The following is a 15,026-nucleotide window of genomic DNA, read 5'->3' as shown; positions in this document are numbered from 1 at the left end:
AGCAATGGGCAAACTACGGCCCGGCAGACCTTTTAATCTGGCCCGCGGAGCGTGGCAAACATTGGCTGTCAGGATGTAGGCGGGGCAGCGTGACGAACTCCTCTCCTCTCACAGTCCGCCCTGAAGACCGGAACGGCGCGGGAACACGGCGAGAGGAACGCGCGGAGCAAAGGTAAGTGAATTGACACAATATGGGGAATGAATTACTATATGGGGGATGAATTACTATATGGGGGATGAATTACTATATGGGGGATGAATTACTATATGGGGGATGAATTTTCAGTTTTAAAAATGTGGCTCTCAAAATAAAATTTCAATCGTGGTTTTGGCGAGATTTGGCTCAGTTGAAAAAAAAAGGTTGCCCACCGCTGCACTAGTGCGATCAGTTCCAGTGTGTTCTAGCGCAGAAAAAATAAAAAAATTAAAAAGTAGAGCGTGCTGCATTTTGTCTGCACTGACCTGTACAGAAACGCAGCAAAATACAGCAAAAACTCTGTGGAACGCATGACTTGAAAACCGTGGAAACCTTTGAAAAACCGAGAGGGGGAAAAAAAAAAGCACTGGAACGAATTGAAAATGCATAAAAAAACACTCGTGCAGAAATTTGGAGTGAGTTTTTGTATTGTTAACTGTAAGCAAAAAAAGTATCAGAAATGCATCCAAAGTGCGTTTTTGTGGTGTGAACTGGCCCTAAATCTTTACTGTAAATCATAATGCGAGTTATCTGTAAATATATCCATACGTATCTTAGATTGTAAGCTCTAAAGAGCAGGGCACTCTGATCACTCCTGTATTAATTTGTATTGTAATTGCATAAACTGTTGGCGCTATATAAATCCTGTATTATAGGAATAATATTATTATTATACAGGATTTATATAGCGCCAACAGTTTGCGCAGCACTTTACAAAATGTAGACATTACAGTTACAATACCATTTGGTACAAGAGGAAACAGAGGGCCCTGCTTGTTAGAGCTTACAATCTAGGAGATAATAATAATAAGTGAAGGCCACCATATTTCTTTTACATATGTAGGCTCTTCTGCCTGCTTAGAAGCGCCGCAGAGGGAGCCTTCTATATTGTGCCTCCCTCACAGCAAGTGTATGAGTAATGTCTGGCTATAGAATAGGCTAAAAAAGAATGGATTCCCAGTATAATATTTAAAATAACTCAAACTGCGTAGTTAAATATGTTCTTGTTAAATATCCTCCCCACTATTACTTCTTTCCAAACTAGCTCTGCTATGAAAAGCAGAATGAAAAATTGACTGCGCTCCAGATTTCTCGATTATGCCATGAAAAAATATTCTTTCACCATTTCTATGAACAGTGATGGCTATTCATAGAAGCAACAACTTCAGTACAGCCATCCAAAGAAACATTTGTGACTAACAAATAAAATCTATAAACCAATCAAAAGCAAAAGAAAAAAAAAATAATATGTTAAAATGTATAAATCCACTTAAATCCACCAGGTGTGACCGACCTGTGACTTGAAAAGTCACACCCTATTTGCCGCTATGGAACAGTTTAAATCGGTGCAACTTGAGTTGCAGCAGCTTTGAAAAAGGTTCCTACACTATTTATGTGCGACTTGCATTGACATCTGTATATGAAGTCGCACAAATTTTGGCAAGCCGCAAATGAATTCACACTGATCGGCAGCTTTGAAATCATGTTGAAGTAGCAAGATTTCAAAGCCACACCCGGTGTGAACAGGGGCTAAGGCTGGCCATACATTATACAATTTTCTGGAGAACTTTGCTTTAGATTTACCAAATAATATGAGGTCAACTCTAAACAACACTTTTAGTTGTATCCAATTAGGCAGGCCCTTGCACTACATAGTTGAAGGTAAATCTAAAGGAAATTGGGCCGAAAATTGTATAGTGTATGGCCAGCCTTAGGGTAGTTTAAAGGAAAAAATTACCCTCTAATGCCCATCCCCCGCAATCTTCCACCATTTCTAGAAATGAACAACGATCTATGAATGTAGGGGGTGGACCTTTCATTCATCTGCCCATCCTCCATTCATAGATCGAAAGCTAAAGTACAGATTCTATGAATGGTAGAGGGGGCAGAAAGGACAGGTATAAGCTGGCACGGTTAAAGATTGCATGCCACAGCTACCTTGCAGAAGTGGGGGTGATTGGAGGATAAAGATTTCTGCCAAACCAGGAGACAGCAGCACAAGCGACAAAGCAGCACAAGGGACAATACTATCAGTATGATATTCTTTTCTTTACTGAACTTCGGCTTTAATAACTTCTAAAGCAGGGGTCTCCAAACTTTCTAAGAAAGGACCAGTTTACTATCCTTCAAAATCTTTTTGGGAGGGGGGAGGGTGTCGGACTGTGTAGAAAATGTCCTGGTGTCAAAGAGAGTAAACAATGCCCAATTTTTTGTATTAGGGGAGCAATAGTGTCTCATGGTTGGTGCCAGTGGAAGGAATACCTGCCCCAAGGGCCAGATAAAGGCAAGCATCAGGCCCCAGTGCCACAGTTTGGAGACTGCTCTTCTAAAGGGATGCAGACACTCATCAGAACACTGAACATGAACCAGCTAATTATTATGAACACATACTCTCCTATTCAGAATCAATACTCAAAGGGACATGTTTAAACAAACCACTAGCTCTTTCTAAGCAGAAACAGGTAGGATCCTTCGATCAAGTTTAAAATCCTTGCATCCAGAGTGAATTGTTTTTCTGAAAAGAGTGCACTTACTCCAAGTATTTTAAGTCTTAATATCCTCATAGCAAGGGACATACAAGTCAAACCAGGACTTTTGCGTTTATATAATAAAAGAACAAATTTCAAGCAGTGGAAAATGAATTTATTTTTGTGCATACTTCCTTGCAACATTTATACACTTATCCCAGCGTTTAACTAATGCCTGGAAAGCTTCGGCATAGAACGATTTGTCAGTACGCCTGAACCGTCCTAGGACAGCCTGCTTCTCTTCGTCATCATTGTGTTCACCGTTCTCACAGAAAGATTCCTATCTTGTGCAATTTCACAAAAGCCTATGCATCGATTATTCAGGATCAGGCGTTCCACGTGCTGAATGTTCTCAGGAATGACTGCTGTGGGCTGAGAACCACTACGGCTGGGATCATCACCGATGGATGTACAGCTTTTTAAACGTTTACATCATCAAAATGAGTGTCTCATCACCGTACTGTGCTTGAAGTCTTCTGTAGAAATTCACAGGTTTTATGCCTTTGTTCACAATAAACTTCATCACCACATGCTGTTCCATGCACGCCATCTTGATTAACCACTTGCTGTCCGCCCTACAGCAGATTTACTGCTACAGGGCGGATGTTCTGTCCAAAATCATGTATATAAATTAGATTTTGTATTTACGCAACTGGGGGGCACGAGCCTGCCACCAGAGCACCTCTTCTGCTGTGGTTGGACACAGCAGAAGCTAATCAACAGGTGCCAGACAGACAATGGATGAAGACCTGCACCTGTTGATCTCCGAAGAGACTGACAGAACACAGCACTGCCTATATAAACAAGGCAGAGCCGTTTCATGTCAAGGGCGATCTGCTAGATTTTATTCATGGAATAAAATCTAGCAGATTGCCTAGTAAAAACAGCATACTGTACACACAAAAACACTGGATAGGCACACAATCCTTTGATTCCCCTAGATCAGTGATGGCGAACCTTTTTGAGCCAGAGTGCCCAAACTGCAACCCAAAACCAACTTATTTCTTTCAAAGTGCCAACACTGCAATGAAACCTGAATATCGAGCTTTTGGTTTAGTACAGGTCACAGTACAGGGATGACCAGAGACTGCGGACACAGTACAGGGATGACCAGAGACTGCGGACAGTACAGGAGATGACCAGAGACTGCGGACAGTACAGGAGATGACCAGAGACTGCAGACAGTACAGGAGATGACCAGAGACTGCAGACAGTACAGGAGATGACCAGAGACTGCAGACAGTACAGGAGATGACCAGAGACTGCAGACAGTACAGGAGATGACCAGAGACTGCGGACACAGTACAGGAGATGACCAGAGACTGCGGACACAGTACAGGAGATGACCAGAGACTGCGGACACAGTACAGGAGATGACCAGAGACTGCGGACACAGTACAGGAGATGACCAGAGACTGCGGACACAGTACAGGAGATGACCAGAGACTGCGGACACAGTACAGGAGATGACCAGAGACTGCGGACACAGTACAGGAGATGACCAGAGACTGCGGACAGTACAGGAGATGACCAGAGACTGCGGACAGTACAGGAGATGACCAGAGACTGCGGACAGTACAGGAGATGACCAGAGACTGCGGACAGTACTGGAGATGACCAGAGACTGCGGACAGTACAGGAGATGACCAGAGACTGCGGACAGTACAGGAGATGACCAGAGACTGCGGACAGTACAGGGATGACCAGAGACTGCGGACAGTACAGGGATGACCAGAGACTGCGGACACAGTACAGGAGATGACCAGAGACTGCGGACACAGTACAGGAGATGACCAGAGACTGCGGACACAGTACAGGAGATGACCAGAGACTGCTGACACAGTACAGGAGATGACCAGAGACTGCGGACACAGTACAGGAGATGACCAGAGACTGCGGACACAGTACAGGAGATGACCAGAGACTGCGGACACAGTACAGGAGATGACCAGAGACTGCGGACACAGTACAGGAGATGACCAGAGACTGCGGACACAGTACAGGAGATGACCAGAGACTGCGGACAGCACAGGGATGACCAGAGACTGCGGACACAGTACAGGGATGACCAGAGACTGCGGACAGCACAGGGATGACCAGAGACTGCGGACAGTACAGGAGATGACCAGAGACTGTGGACAGTACAGGAGATGACCAGAGACTGCGGACACAGTACAGGGATGACCAGAGACTGCGGACAGCACAGGAGATGACCAGAGACTGCGGACAGTACAGGAGATGACCAGAGACTGCGGACAGTACAGGGGATGACCAGAGACTGCGGACAGTACAGGGGATGACCAGAGACTGCGGACAGTACAGGGGATGACCAGAGACTGCGGACAGTACAGGGGATGACCAGAGACTGCGGACAGTACAGGGGATGACCAGAGACTGCGGACAGTACAGGGATGACCAGAGACTGCGGAAAGTACAGGGGATGACCAGAGACTGCGGACAGCACAGGGATGACTGCTGACCTTTGGGGAGGGAGGGGGAGCGGGGAGCGGGTACCTTAATTTGACAGGTACCCGCTCTTACTTCCGCAGAGTTTTTTTTTATCTTACCTGTTCCTTTATCCAGCCGCGCGCTGTCTTCCCGGCTTCTGTAGTGTGGGCGCTCATCGGACAGCCAGATGCCCAGTGCGCATGCGCGAGAAGCGCTGCGCTTTGTGATTGGTCCGGCGGCTTCTGGGATCTGTCATGTGTCCCAGGTACCGCCTTACCATTCACAAAGGGCACTGCTTCTTGTGCATGCGCACTTGGGACCCGGCTGTCACGCACACTACAGCCGGGAAGACAGCGCGCCGCTGGATTCTCCTGGCGTGCCCACAGATAAGGCTCGGCGTGCCACGGGTTCGCCATCACTGCCCTAGATGTTTAACCCCGTCCCAGTCAGTGTCATTAATACAGTGACACTGTAGATATTTAGCACTGATCACTAAATTAATATCACTGGCTCCCACAAAGTGTCAGTCATTGTCAGACTGTCCGCCACAATATCGCACTCCCGCTATAAGTTGCTGATCACCGTCATTGTGTGTGTGTAAAATTCCAGTATATATTACACACCACCATTTGTAGATGCTATAACTTTTGTACAAACCAATCTATATACGCTTATTGGAATTTTTTATTTGTGTTTTATAGCAGAAAAAAAACTGGTGTTTTTTAATTTAAAAAACGCAAAAAATAAAAAACCCAGGAGGTGATCAAGTACCACTAAAAGATAGCTCTATTTGTGGGGAAAGAACTACATAAATTTAATGTACAGGGTTGCATGACCACGCAATTGTCAGTTAAAGTAACGCAGTGCATTATCGCAGAAAATCGCCTGGTCGTGAAGGGAGATAAATCTTCCCTCTTGCTCTACCTCTATTCATTTGGGGTGGTGTCTCAGCTAGAACATATAGGAATATTGCATAACCTGTATAATTATTGTTATTTTGTTTAGGTGTTTTTGTGAACAGTAATATATATATATATATGAAGAAGTGGATAATGTCCATGAAACATGTCGGGCCACATGGAATCAACAATTTATGACATGTACTAATATGATCAAGGTTGAATTTTAAAATTTGTATTTCTGATACTGTATATATTTATGGATATCAAATGAAATGCAGACTTCTATAAACGCTATTAATTAAAAATTATTTTATGTAAACATGATGTGCCTCCAAAAGACCCAAATGGCTTTTCCTAAATTTTGATATATAGGGATGTGGCACCATTTTTCTTGGCTTTAGATTCCGCTATGGTTCACTCTAAACTGATGAACAGTAAAACAAATGTTTAATATTTTTTAGCTAAAAATATAGATTTGCTAAACATCTGTACAAATCATAACTGGGCTGCACAGCAAAGATAGGAAGGGCCGAGTAAGAAGACTTGGGGGGTGGGGTCAATTAAATACATGACTCTACTAAATGTACAGTCATCCTTTAAATCCTCATCCTTTTCCTTATCCTTACTCCGGGTGAAAAGTAATATGTGGATAATTATACTCCACTTTGTCCTCCTGGGGATACTTAATGAATGGCTGTACTAAATATACAGCCATCCTTTAAGCCCCTACACCAGGTGAAATGTAGTGCGTGGATAATTATACTCCTTTTTGAACAGCAGGAGTTAATCTGCTGGTTGAATGGAAAAAAAAAATTGTATAGTGTATCCAGCCTACGTCTGTTCACAAACCCTTGGGTTACCAGTTACCAGTGTTTTTGTGCAAATTTTAGTGCATTTTTATGCATTCTTTTTGTTTGTCCAATGCAAGTCAAATATAGCAGAGCCTGCTTGGTGTGTACTACACTACTGTGTACTACAGGTACTAAAAACGCATGAAAATCCATGCTAAAACTTGTTTTTTCGTCCACTACCATTGAAGACTATGAAGCCATCAACGTACTTGTATTATATTCCCCAAGGCTCAGCAATGCAATGCACTGGTGTGAGCAGTCCTCATAGGAAATAACGGCAATCCTCTGGTTGTGCGTTGAACATGCATTGAGCAATGTACGTTAAATAATACAAGCCTAAAATTGAATTCTAAATAAGCATAAATAAAAGGATTCAGCTGCACACATACAAGGCTTTCCCTTTTGTGTAAAGGATAATTAAAAGCAATCAGGTGGTACTTCAACCCCCTCAGTCATTCACCCAATGCAGAGAAGAATTATGGTGCTGGAGTGAGCATTTAACCACTTGCAGTCCGGCCGCTGTATATAAAAACGGCACCTGTCATTATGGACTGTGCCCGGTGCCCGCTGTGTCCTCCGGACAAAGTGGAACACCGATCGTTGCACGGGACCTCTGTGCGAGGTCCCGATCATGTGATCACTAATTGGCCAATTAGTGATCACATGCAGAGTAGTCACTTTGCTGACATCATTGCTTACTATGTGTGAAATCTGTGAATGATCACAGAGGTCACATAGTACAAGGCTATTCACAACAGCCTTGTACCATATGACAAGCTGTGACCAATCACAGCTCAGACAGTAGTTCTCAATGGCTGCAAGAATGCAGCCAGAGAGAAGGAGAAATTATTGCTTTTACAGCCTTTATGGGTGTAAAATCAATCAGTGTAAAAAAAAAAAAAAAAAAATCTTCATCACCCCCCACAAGTAGTACATGGTGACACTGTACTGCTAGGGTGACAGTATGTAGAAAGAAAAAAAAAATAATAATACAAAAAAATAAAAAAAGTAAAAACAAATTTTTTAAAAAATTATAATTTTTGGTTATATAAACTAATTTGGGTTATTTTTTTTTTTACTAAAAAGATAACTTGGCCAAGATTTATGAAGAAATATTATTTATTTGCAAAATTTTATAAGAAAAAACACTTTTCAAAAGTTTTGGACTTTTTCATTTATATAGCAAAAAACAAAATAAAGCTTTATTTTGGTGGTATTTATTCACCACTGGGATTTTTATCTGACTCAAAATAATTCTAAAAAATTCATATGGGTACAATGTTGCATGACTGCGCAATTGTCATTCAAAGTGTGATAGCGCTGAAAGCTGAAAATTGGCCTGGACAGGAAGGGGGTAAAAGTGTCCAGACTGGAAGTGGTTAAACAAAACCTGTCAGGCCCAGCGAATTCATACTGATCAAACGATAAAAAAAAAGCATAAGCTGGGGTTTTGGCAGTGAGAAATGTATGTCAAAATAATCTGTAAATCCGGGGACACTGGCTGCTATAGTGCAGCTAATGGAGAAGCTTGGAGGAAGGCAGTGGTAGGTCAAGCCCATTGAAAGTGAAGATTTACAAAACTCCAGCTGTCTATATCTCTGGAATAACTAATCATCTTGCAATTCAGTTTTTACTTAAACAAAACCTTTGCTTATGTCTTTTTTCAAAACATGCCTAGTTTTGCAGGATTGCTCAAATCTCCAGTGTTCTGTGACTTGCTTATTCTTCTTAGGAGCACTTTTTAAATTATGGATATTTTAAAAAAAATAACTTTCCTGTTAGTATCTGTAGTGGAGCTATATAAGGAGCTTTGGACATAACCATTTCTGGATTTATAAAATGACAAGAGGCAAAAAGTTCTAGAAACGTCGATCAAACTGGTACCTGGTGAAGGCACGTGGGAAGCATCTTAGCATCGTCCGTTTGTTCAAATCCTTCTCTGATGAGGGAAAAAAGAGAATCTCTGAGTTGCTTTTGATTCCTGTGTTCACTGCTGACACTCAACTCTAATGTTGCTAATTCATGGGCAGATTCCACAAACCCGTTGTCTTCGGAAAGCATCACTTCGGCAGCTGCTGAAAAACCTACAAAAGCAAAAATGTTTTCACATGCTTAATACAGTAAACATAGAAAGCATTCGTACTAATCCAGCAATATACAAACTCCTTTACAAAATATTAAAAAAAGAAAAAAAACTCTAAACAAACTAAACTGTATATATGCTGCATACCTGAGCAAAGTACTAACTGCAAATGTAATGAATCACTATATTACAGTGGTTCTGAAGGCTTTTTACCCTAATGCACTCTATGCATGAAGGCACACAAACCTCCTGTGTGCAGCTCCCTCCCCCACAACCAACTTCTCCTAATACTTACCTGATCCAATGATGTGCACAGAACAGCTGCTCTCCCGGCTCTCTCCCTTCTCATTGGCTCAGAGATAGCAGCGGGAGTCATCAAGTTCTGAGATGGGCTTAGCCCCATCACTTAGCAAATCCAGGAGGATTACATAGTTTTCCTCTGTTGCAGCTAGTACACTACAGAACGGATACAGCTGTGTCCCTCTTTCTACCTCAGCTAACCGGGGAATGAAAAAGCAGCAGATGAGGTCATCTCTCTGTTCACTTTAAAGTCTCCTCCTATTAGAAAGCACCTTGTCAACACATTTGCCAGCAGCACACTTTATTGGCCTCCAACCCTGACCCTCTCTCCCCCAGTCTCAGGGATTCTTTATAGGGGAATGCAGGACGACGACAACATGGTGGGGATTTCAGTGCGGCAGAGAAAATAGTGTTGTCAACCCAAACAGCATGTTAGTAGCACACTGGATTTCTGGTAGAACAAGTATTTTTCTGTACTTGCATCATTTTTTTTTTTAAGGATAAAACAGGGAAATTGGTATATTTTGGATAGTTCCACTACATATCTTTTTTTTTTTGCCCTAATATACCGTTTTTAAAAATTAATTTAGATATTTCCTAAAGAAGGAGGAAAAAGCAGTATGAACTACTTCTGTATGACAGTAACAACGATGTCAGCTTGATGGCACCTTGAGGCTGATTTAATAAACTTGTTGAACATGCTCACAGAAAAAAATAAAAAAAATAAAAAAAAGGAAGAAGGAAGATTCCCATTAATTATGCAGTTTTGTGCGGATGAAATAAATACCAAATTTAATTTAAATATGACTAGATAACGAAAGTTAAATCTTTACTCTTTTGTGTGAACATCCTCAAAACCTTCAGTTAGCCCCCGTTCTCCCCAATTCGATTTGGCATGCGATTTGACCGTTCAGAATTGCATCAAGTCACGCCCTATTTGTGCCTATGGAACTGTTCAAATCAGTGCCACTCCGACTTCCACAGATTTTTAAAAAGGTTCCTGCGCTATTTTTAGTGATTTCATGTGTGACGTGCATTGTCATCTGTGCATAAAGTCACATAGATGTCGGCAAGCCGCGGATGAAATTGCACCGATCTGCTGCTTTGAAATTGCGCTACTTCAGCTGAAGTAGCGCGATTTCAAAGCCGCATTCAGTTTGAACTATGTCTACAAGCAGTTTTTTTGCATACTTTCATTCAAACTAAAGTGGGAGATGATCATGAAAATATTGTATCCTGCAAAACGGTATGCAATGACAGTATTTTGTACATCTTTTTTTTTTTTTGGTCCACAAGCCGTGCAGCAAGTTAGCACTCCCAGCAGTGTTCTAGCTTGTCCCATTTCTGGTTCATTTTTGCTGGACAGGTTGGCCTATACAATAATAAAACTACACTAATGTTCTGGATAGTGGTTCTTCATATGTAAGTGTTGCGAGTGATTGAGCGATAAGTGACAAACAGTGAAACACTGTATTTTATAACAGTGCCACATACTGGCTGAAAGGTACAAAAGGTGTCACTATATTTAATCCTACACTGCCAACACATCACACAAACAGCAAATCAAAGACCCACCAAAGGTATTTGTTGGGGACACATTCACACCGATGCATTGCAACACAGGGGTGACTGCATTGTGCGGCAGCACACGTTACATTCCTAGGTGTGCTGTGGTGCTGTTCATGGTGAATAACAGCCCAACGCCCCTCAAACACATAGGTGCTCCAAGACAGCACAATGAGCTATGTCTTTTATGTTGTGTATCCTTAGCCGAACGTGGTTGGCTGGGAAGTGGCTGAATGTGCTTTAAACAGCCCTTTCATTTGGCTTTGAATGTGCATTTCAGCGCAAAATGTTGTGGTGTGAACAAGCCCTTTGCCATTTTAAAGCTTCAAGGAGGTTCTGGTTTTCATTGGCAGGTTTTTTATTTTGTAAAGCAATACAATTACCCATATTTTACCTATAAAGCTACTGGCACTCCATTGACTTTAGTAACTGTGCATGCAGTTATTAGGTCTCATCTACATCTCTCTATCTAGCACATTGTTACGGTGCAGGGAAGTAATTTATGGAAGCTGCAAGTGATTTTAAAACATTAATAAGTGAAACTTGTAGCAGGGATGAACAGATACCGATGACAAGGATTTTCACAAGTGCTCCAGATACCAGAAACCGATACTTTGCGGTGCGACTTAAGTCAATACAAATTGCTCTGCAAAGATTAGCATGCGATTTGAACAGGAATGCAATTCCTGTCCAAATCGCATGTGGTTTCCCCACTGCTCCTGTGTGAGCCCAGACTGGTCATAGAGGAGTGGTGCGGGAAACCTCCCTACAGGCACCCCATGCTGAGCAGAGAATGGGCATGTGTGGATGTATACTATGAAAGCAAATGGTCCATATTCTCAGCGGTAGGAGGACAAAGCGGCAGAGATTTAAAATCCCCACCGCTTTCTCTCCTCTCCTAGCAGGGATGACAGTTTAGGTTAGAGCGCTTTTGATTGGTCAGCACCGTCACATGGACGGTGCTGACCAAATCAGATGCCATCTAGCCTGTGCGGTCATCACTGCAGAGAGGAGAGGAGCAGCTTCACAGGTCTGGGGATTTGAAATTCTTGCGGCTTTCTCTCCTCTCTTTGCAGAGATGACAGCACGGGCTAGATGGCATCTGACTGGTCAGCACCGTCCATGTGACCAATCAAAAGCGCTCTAGCCTGAACTGTCATCCCTGCAAGGAGAGGAGAGAAAGTAGCAGGGATTTCAAATCCCCGCTGCTTTCTCTCCTACCACTGAGAATATGGAGCATCTGCCAGCCGGTATACATCCCCACACACCCACTCTCCGCTGCGGGAAACCTCCCTGCACCGCTCATGTGTGAATTCAGGCTATGAAAAGCCTGGGTTCACACAGGAGCAATGGAGAAACCGCATGAGATTTGGACAGGAATCGCATTTTGTATTGATGCAAATCGCACCACAAAGTATCGGTAAACGGTATTATCAAAGTACTTGACTGTAAGTATTGGTACTCATACTCACCGATAAAAAAAAAAGGGTATTGGTGCATCCCTTAATTGTAGCATTCACGACAACCTCCTGACAAGTTCTAAATGAAATCTGCAGGTCAGTGTCAAAGAGTATCATAAATGAGACAATTTACTACTGACAGATCATCTTTAAGGGCAAGTTCACACTACATACAGTCAGGTCCATAAATATTGGGACATCGACACAATTCTAACATTTTTGGCTCTATACACCACCACAATGGATTTGAAATGAAACGAACAACATCAACTTGTACCAGAGTGATGGGAAGAGAAGAGTATGGAGAAGGAAAGGAACTGCTCATGATCCTAAGCATACCACCTCATCAGTGAAGCATGGTGGTGGTAGTGTCATGGCGTGGGCATGCATGGCTGCCAATGGAACTGGTTCTCTTGTATTTATTGATGATGTGACTGCTGACAAAAGCAGCAGGATAAATTCTGAAGTGTTTCGGGCAATATTATCTGCTCATATTCAGCCAAATGCTTCAGAACTCATTGGACGCCGCTTCACAGTGAAGATGGACAATGAACCAAAGCAGACTGCAAAAGCAACCAAAGAGTTTTTTAAGGGAAAGAAGTGGAATGTTATGCAATGGCCAAGTCAATCACCTGACCTGAATCTGATTGAGCATGCATTTCACTTGCTGAAGACAAAACTGAAGGGAAAATGCCCCAAGAACAAGCAGGAACTGAAGACAGTTGCAGTAGAGGCCTGGCAGAGCATCACCAGGGATGAAACCCAGCATCTGGTGATGTCTATGCGTTCCAGACTTCAGGCTGTAATTGACTGCAAAGGATTTGCAACCAAGTATTAAAAAGTGTAAGTTTGATTTATGATTATTATTCTGTTCCATTACTTTTGGTCCCTTAACAAGTGGGAGGCACATATGCAAACTGTTGTAATTTCTACACCGTTCACCTGATTTGGATGTAAATACCCTCAAATTAAAGCTGACAGTCTGTAGTTAAAGCACATCTTGTTCGTTTCATTTCAAATCCATTGTGGTGGTGTATAGAGCCAAAAATGTTAGAATTGTGTCGATGTCCCAATATTTATAGACCTGACTGTAGGTTTCAGTGTGCTTTTTTTCTGCATCCAAAACGCACAGAAAGTAGGTTATATGGTAGTCAATGTAATAGTTCACATCAGTGCTTGCCATTCCAGTGCGTCCTAGATGCAGAAAAAAAAAAAAAAAAAAGTAGGAGCAGGCTGCATTTTTCCCGCACAGAGCTGTACTGGAATGCAGTAAAACACATCAAAAAAGCACACGTCCCTATTTAAATTTAAGAACAAAAAGAGAGGGGGGAAAAAATGAACTAGAACGCATCAAAAACACACCGTAACACGTCAAAAACGAACTGGAACGTCCCAAAAACGTGCAAGCAGAAACACATCCGGACTTGGTTTTCTATAGTGTGAACTGGCCCTAACTAAAAGAAAAATAAGGATTACCATGTCTTATTTTTGCCAAACACAAAGACAACCTTTAAGGAAAGGTTTTAGGTGATGTATGCAGTATATAAAAAAGAAATCTGCTATTTTGCCTAGAGCCAAGAGTAACAGGCCAACCTCATACTCCCTTATACTCACCTTCACCACAAGGGTATGGATATTTTAATATATTTACACTGGTCCATCTTGGACCAATGTAGATTCTGGTGTATTTTGGGGACTATTATGTCATACATGCTATATACACTGCTCAAAAAAAAAAAAAAAATTAAAGGAACACTTTGAAAACACATCAGATGTCAATGAGGAAAAACATCATGCTGGGTATCTATTCTGATATGGACTGGGTAATGTGTTAAAAACATAAGGATGCCCCATTGTTTGATGGAAATGAAAATTATCAACCTACAGGACTGAATTCAAAGACACCCTGCTCCTAAATGTCAGTTTAGCAGCTGCAATGTACATGAAGCCTAATACAGGAGGGTGTGTTACTGGTTAGATCACCAGGTGAATACAGAGGGGGTAAAAGAAAACTAATGCAGCCACTACTGGTAAGCTGCAATATATTACATTTTTGTTTTTGGATTTAAAACCGCTTTAAGTGCTTCAGCTCATACCAGTTCAGGGATGTTCAAATTCGTATCGCTCAATGCCCGGCACATGTAGTTCCGGAGCGCCGGACAGATAGTTTTTTTTAACCTTTAGCCCAGCTGCAGTCAAGCAGCAGAGCTCACCTGTCAAGTGGCAGCATTTGGGCGGCAGCGCTGCTGCACAATTGCTTCTACACAGCCCACTTTGGTGCTAGCCCGCTATGTCAGTTCAGTGGGTGCCACTGGATGTAATGCAGTGCACATCGCACCGCATTACATTCTTTCCCGGCCGCAATGGCCGAGAAATGTGTCAGCAGGGACTCGGGAGTGACGTCACATCACTTCTGGGTCAGGACAAGAAGGGGAGGGAGGAAGCAGATGTGTTTGCTCTCCTCCCTCCCCTATACCCGTCGGCACCCACTGCACTGACATAGCGGGCTAGCACCATAGTGGGCTGTGTAGAAGCAATTGTGCAGCAGCGCTGCCGCCCAAATGCTGCCACTTGACAGGTGAGCTCTGCTGCTTACACACAGCACTGTACTCACAGGGGAGACATCCAGGGTCTTTTAGATCCTGGATGTCTCAAAGAGAACCCATCACAAAAAATTATTGCAAAGGGAACT

The 15,026-nt window shown here is 42.5% G+C and overlaps 1 protein-coding gene across 1 annotated transcript in view; it reads right to left on the bottom strand.

Moving 5' to 3' along the window:
- CNST (consortin, connexin sorting protein) overlaps positions 1-15,026 on the bottom strand; it is a 160,961-nt gene that overhangs the window by 100,462 nt on the left and 45,473 nt on the right. The window contains exon 3 of the mRNA XM_089693288.1: positions 8,810-9,009. Coding sequence (XP_089549414.1) covers positions 8,810-9,009 — 200 coding nt within the window. The remainder of the gene's footprint in view (positions 1-8,809; positions 9,010-15,026) is intronic.

The sequence above is a fragment of the Staurois parvus genome, unplaced genomic scaffold, assembly GCF_062004578.1.
Source record: "Staurois parvus isolate SC_StPar_1 unplaced genomic scaffold, SC_StPar_1.0 ptg000619l, whole genome shotgun sequence".
Classification (NCBI taxonomy): Eukaryota; Metazoa; Chordata; class Amphibia; order Anura; family Ranidae; genus Staurois; species Staurois parvus.
The sequence above is the reverse complement of the archived record's forward strand: the minus strand, read 5'-3'. Positions and strand labels throughout refer to the sequence as shown.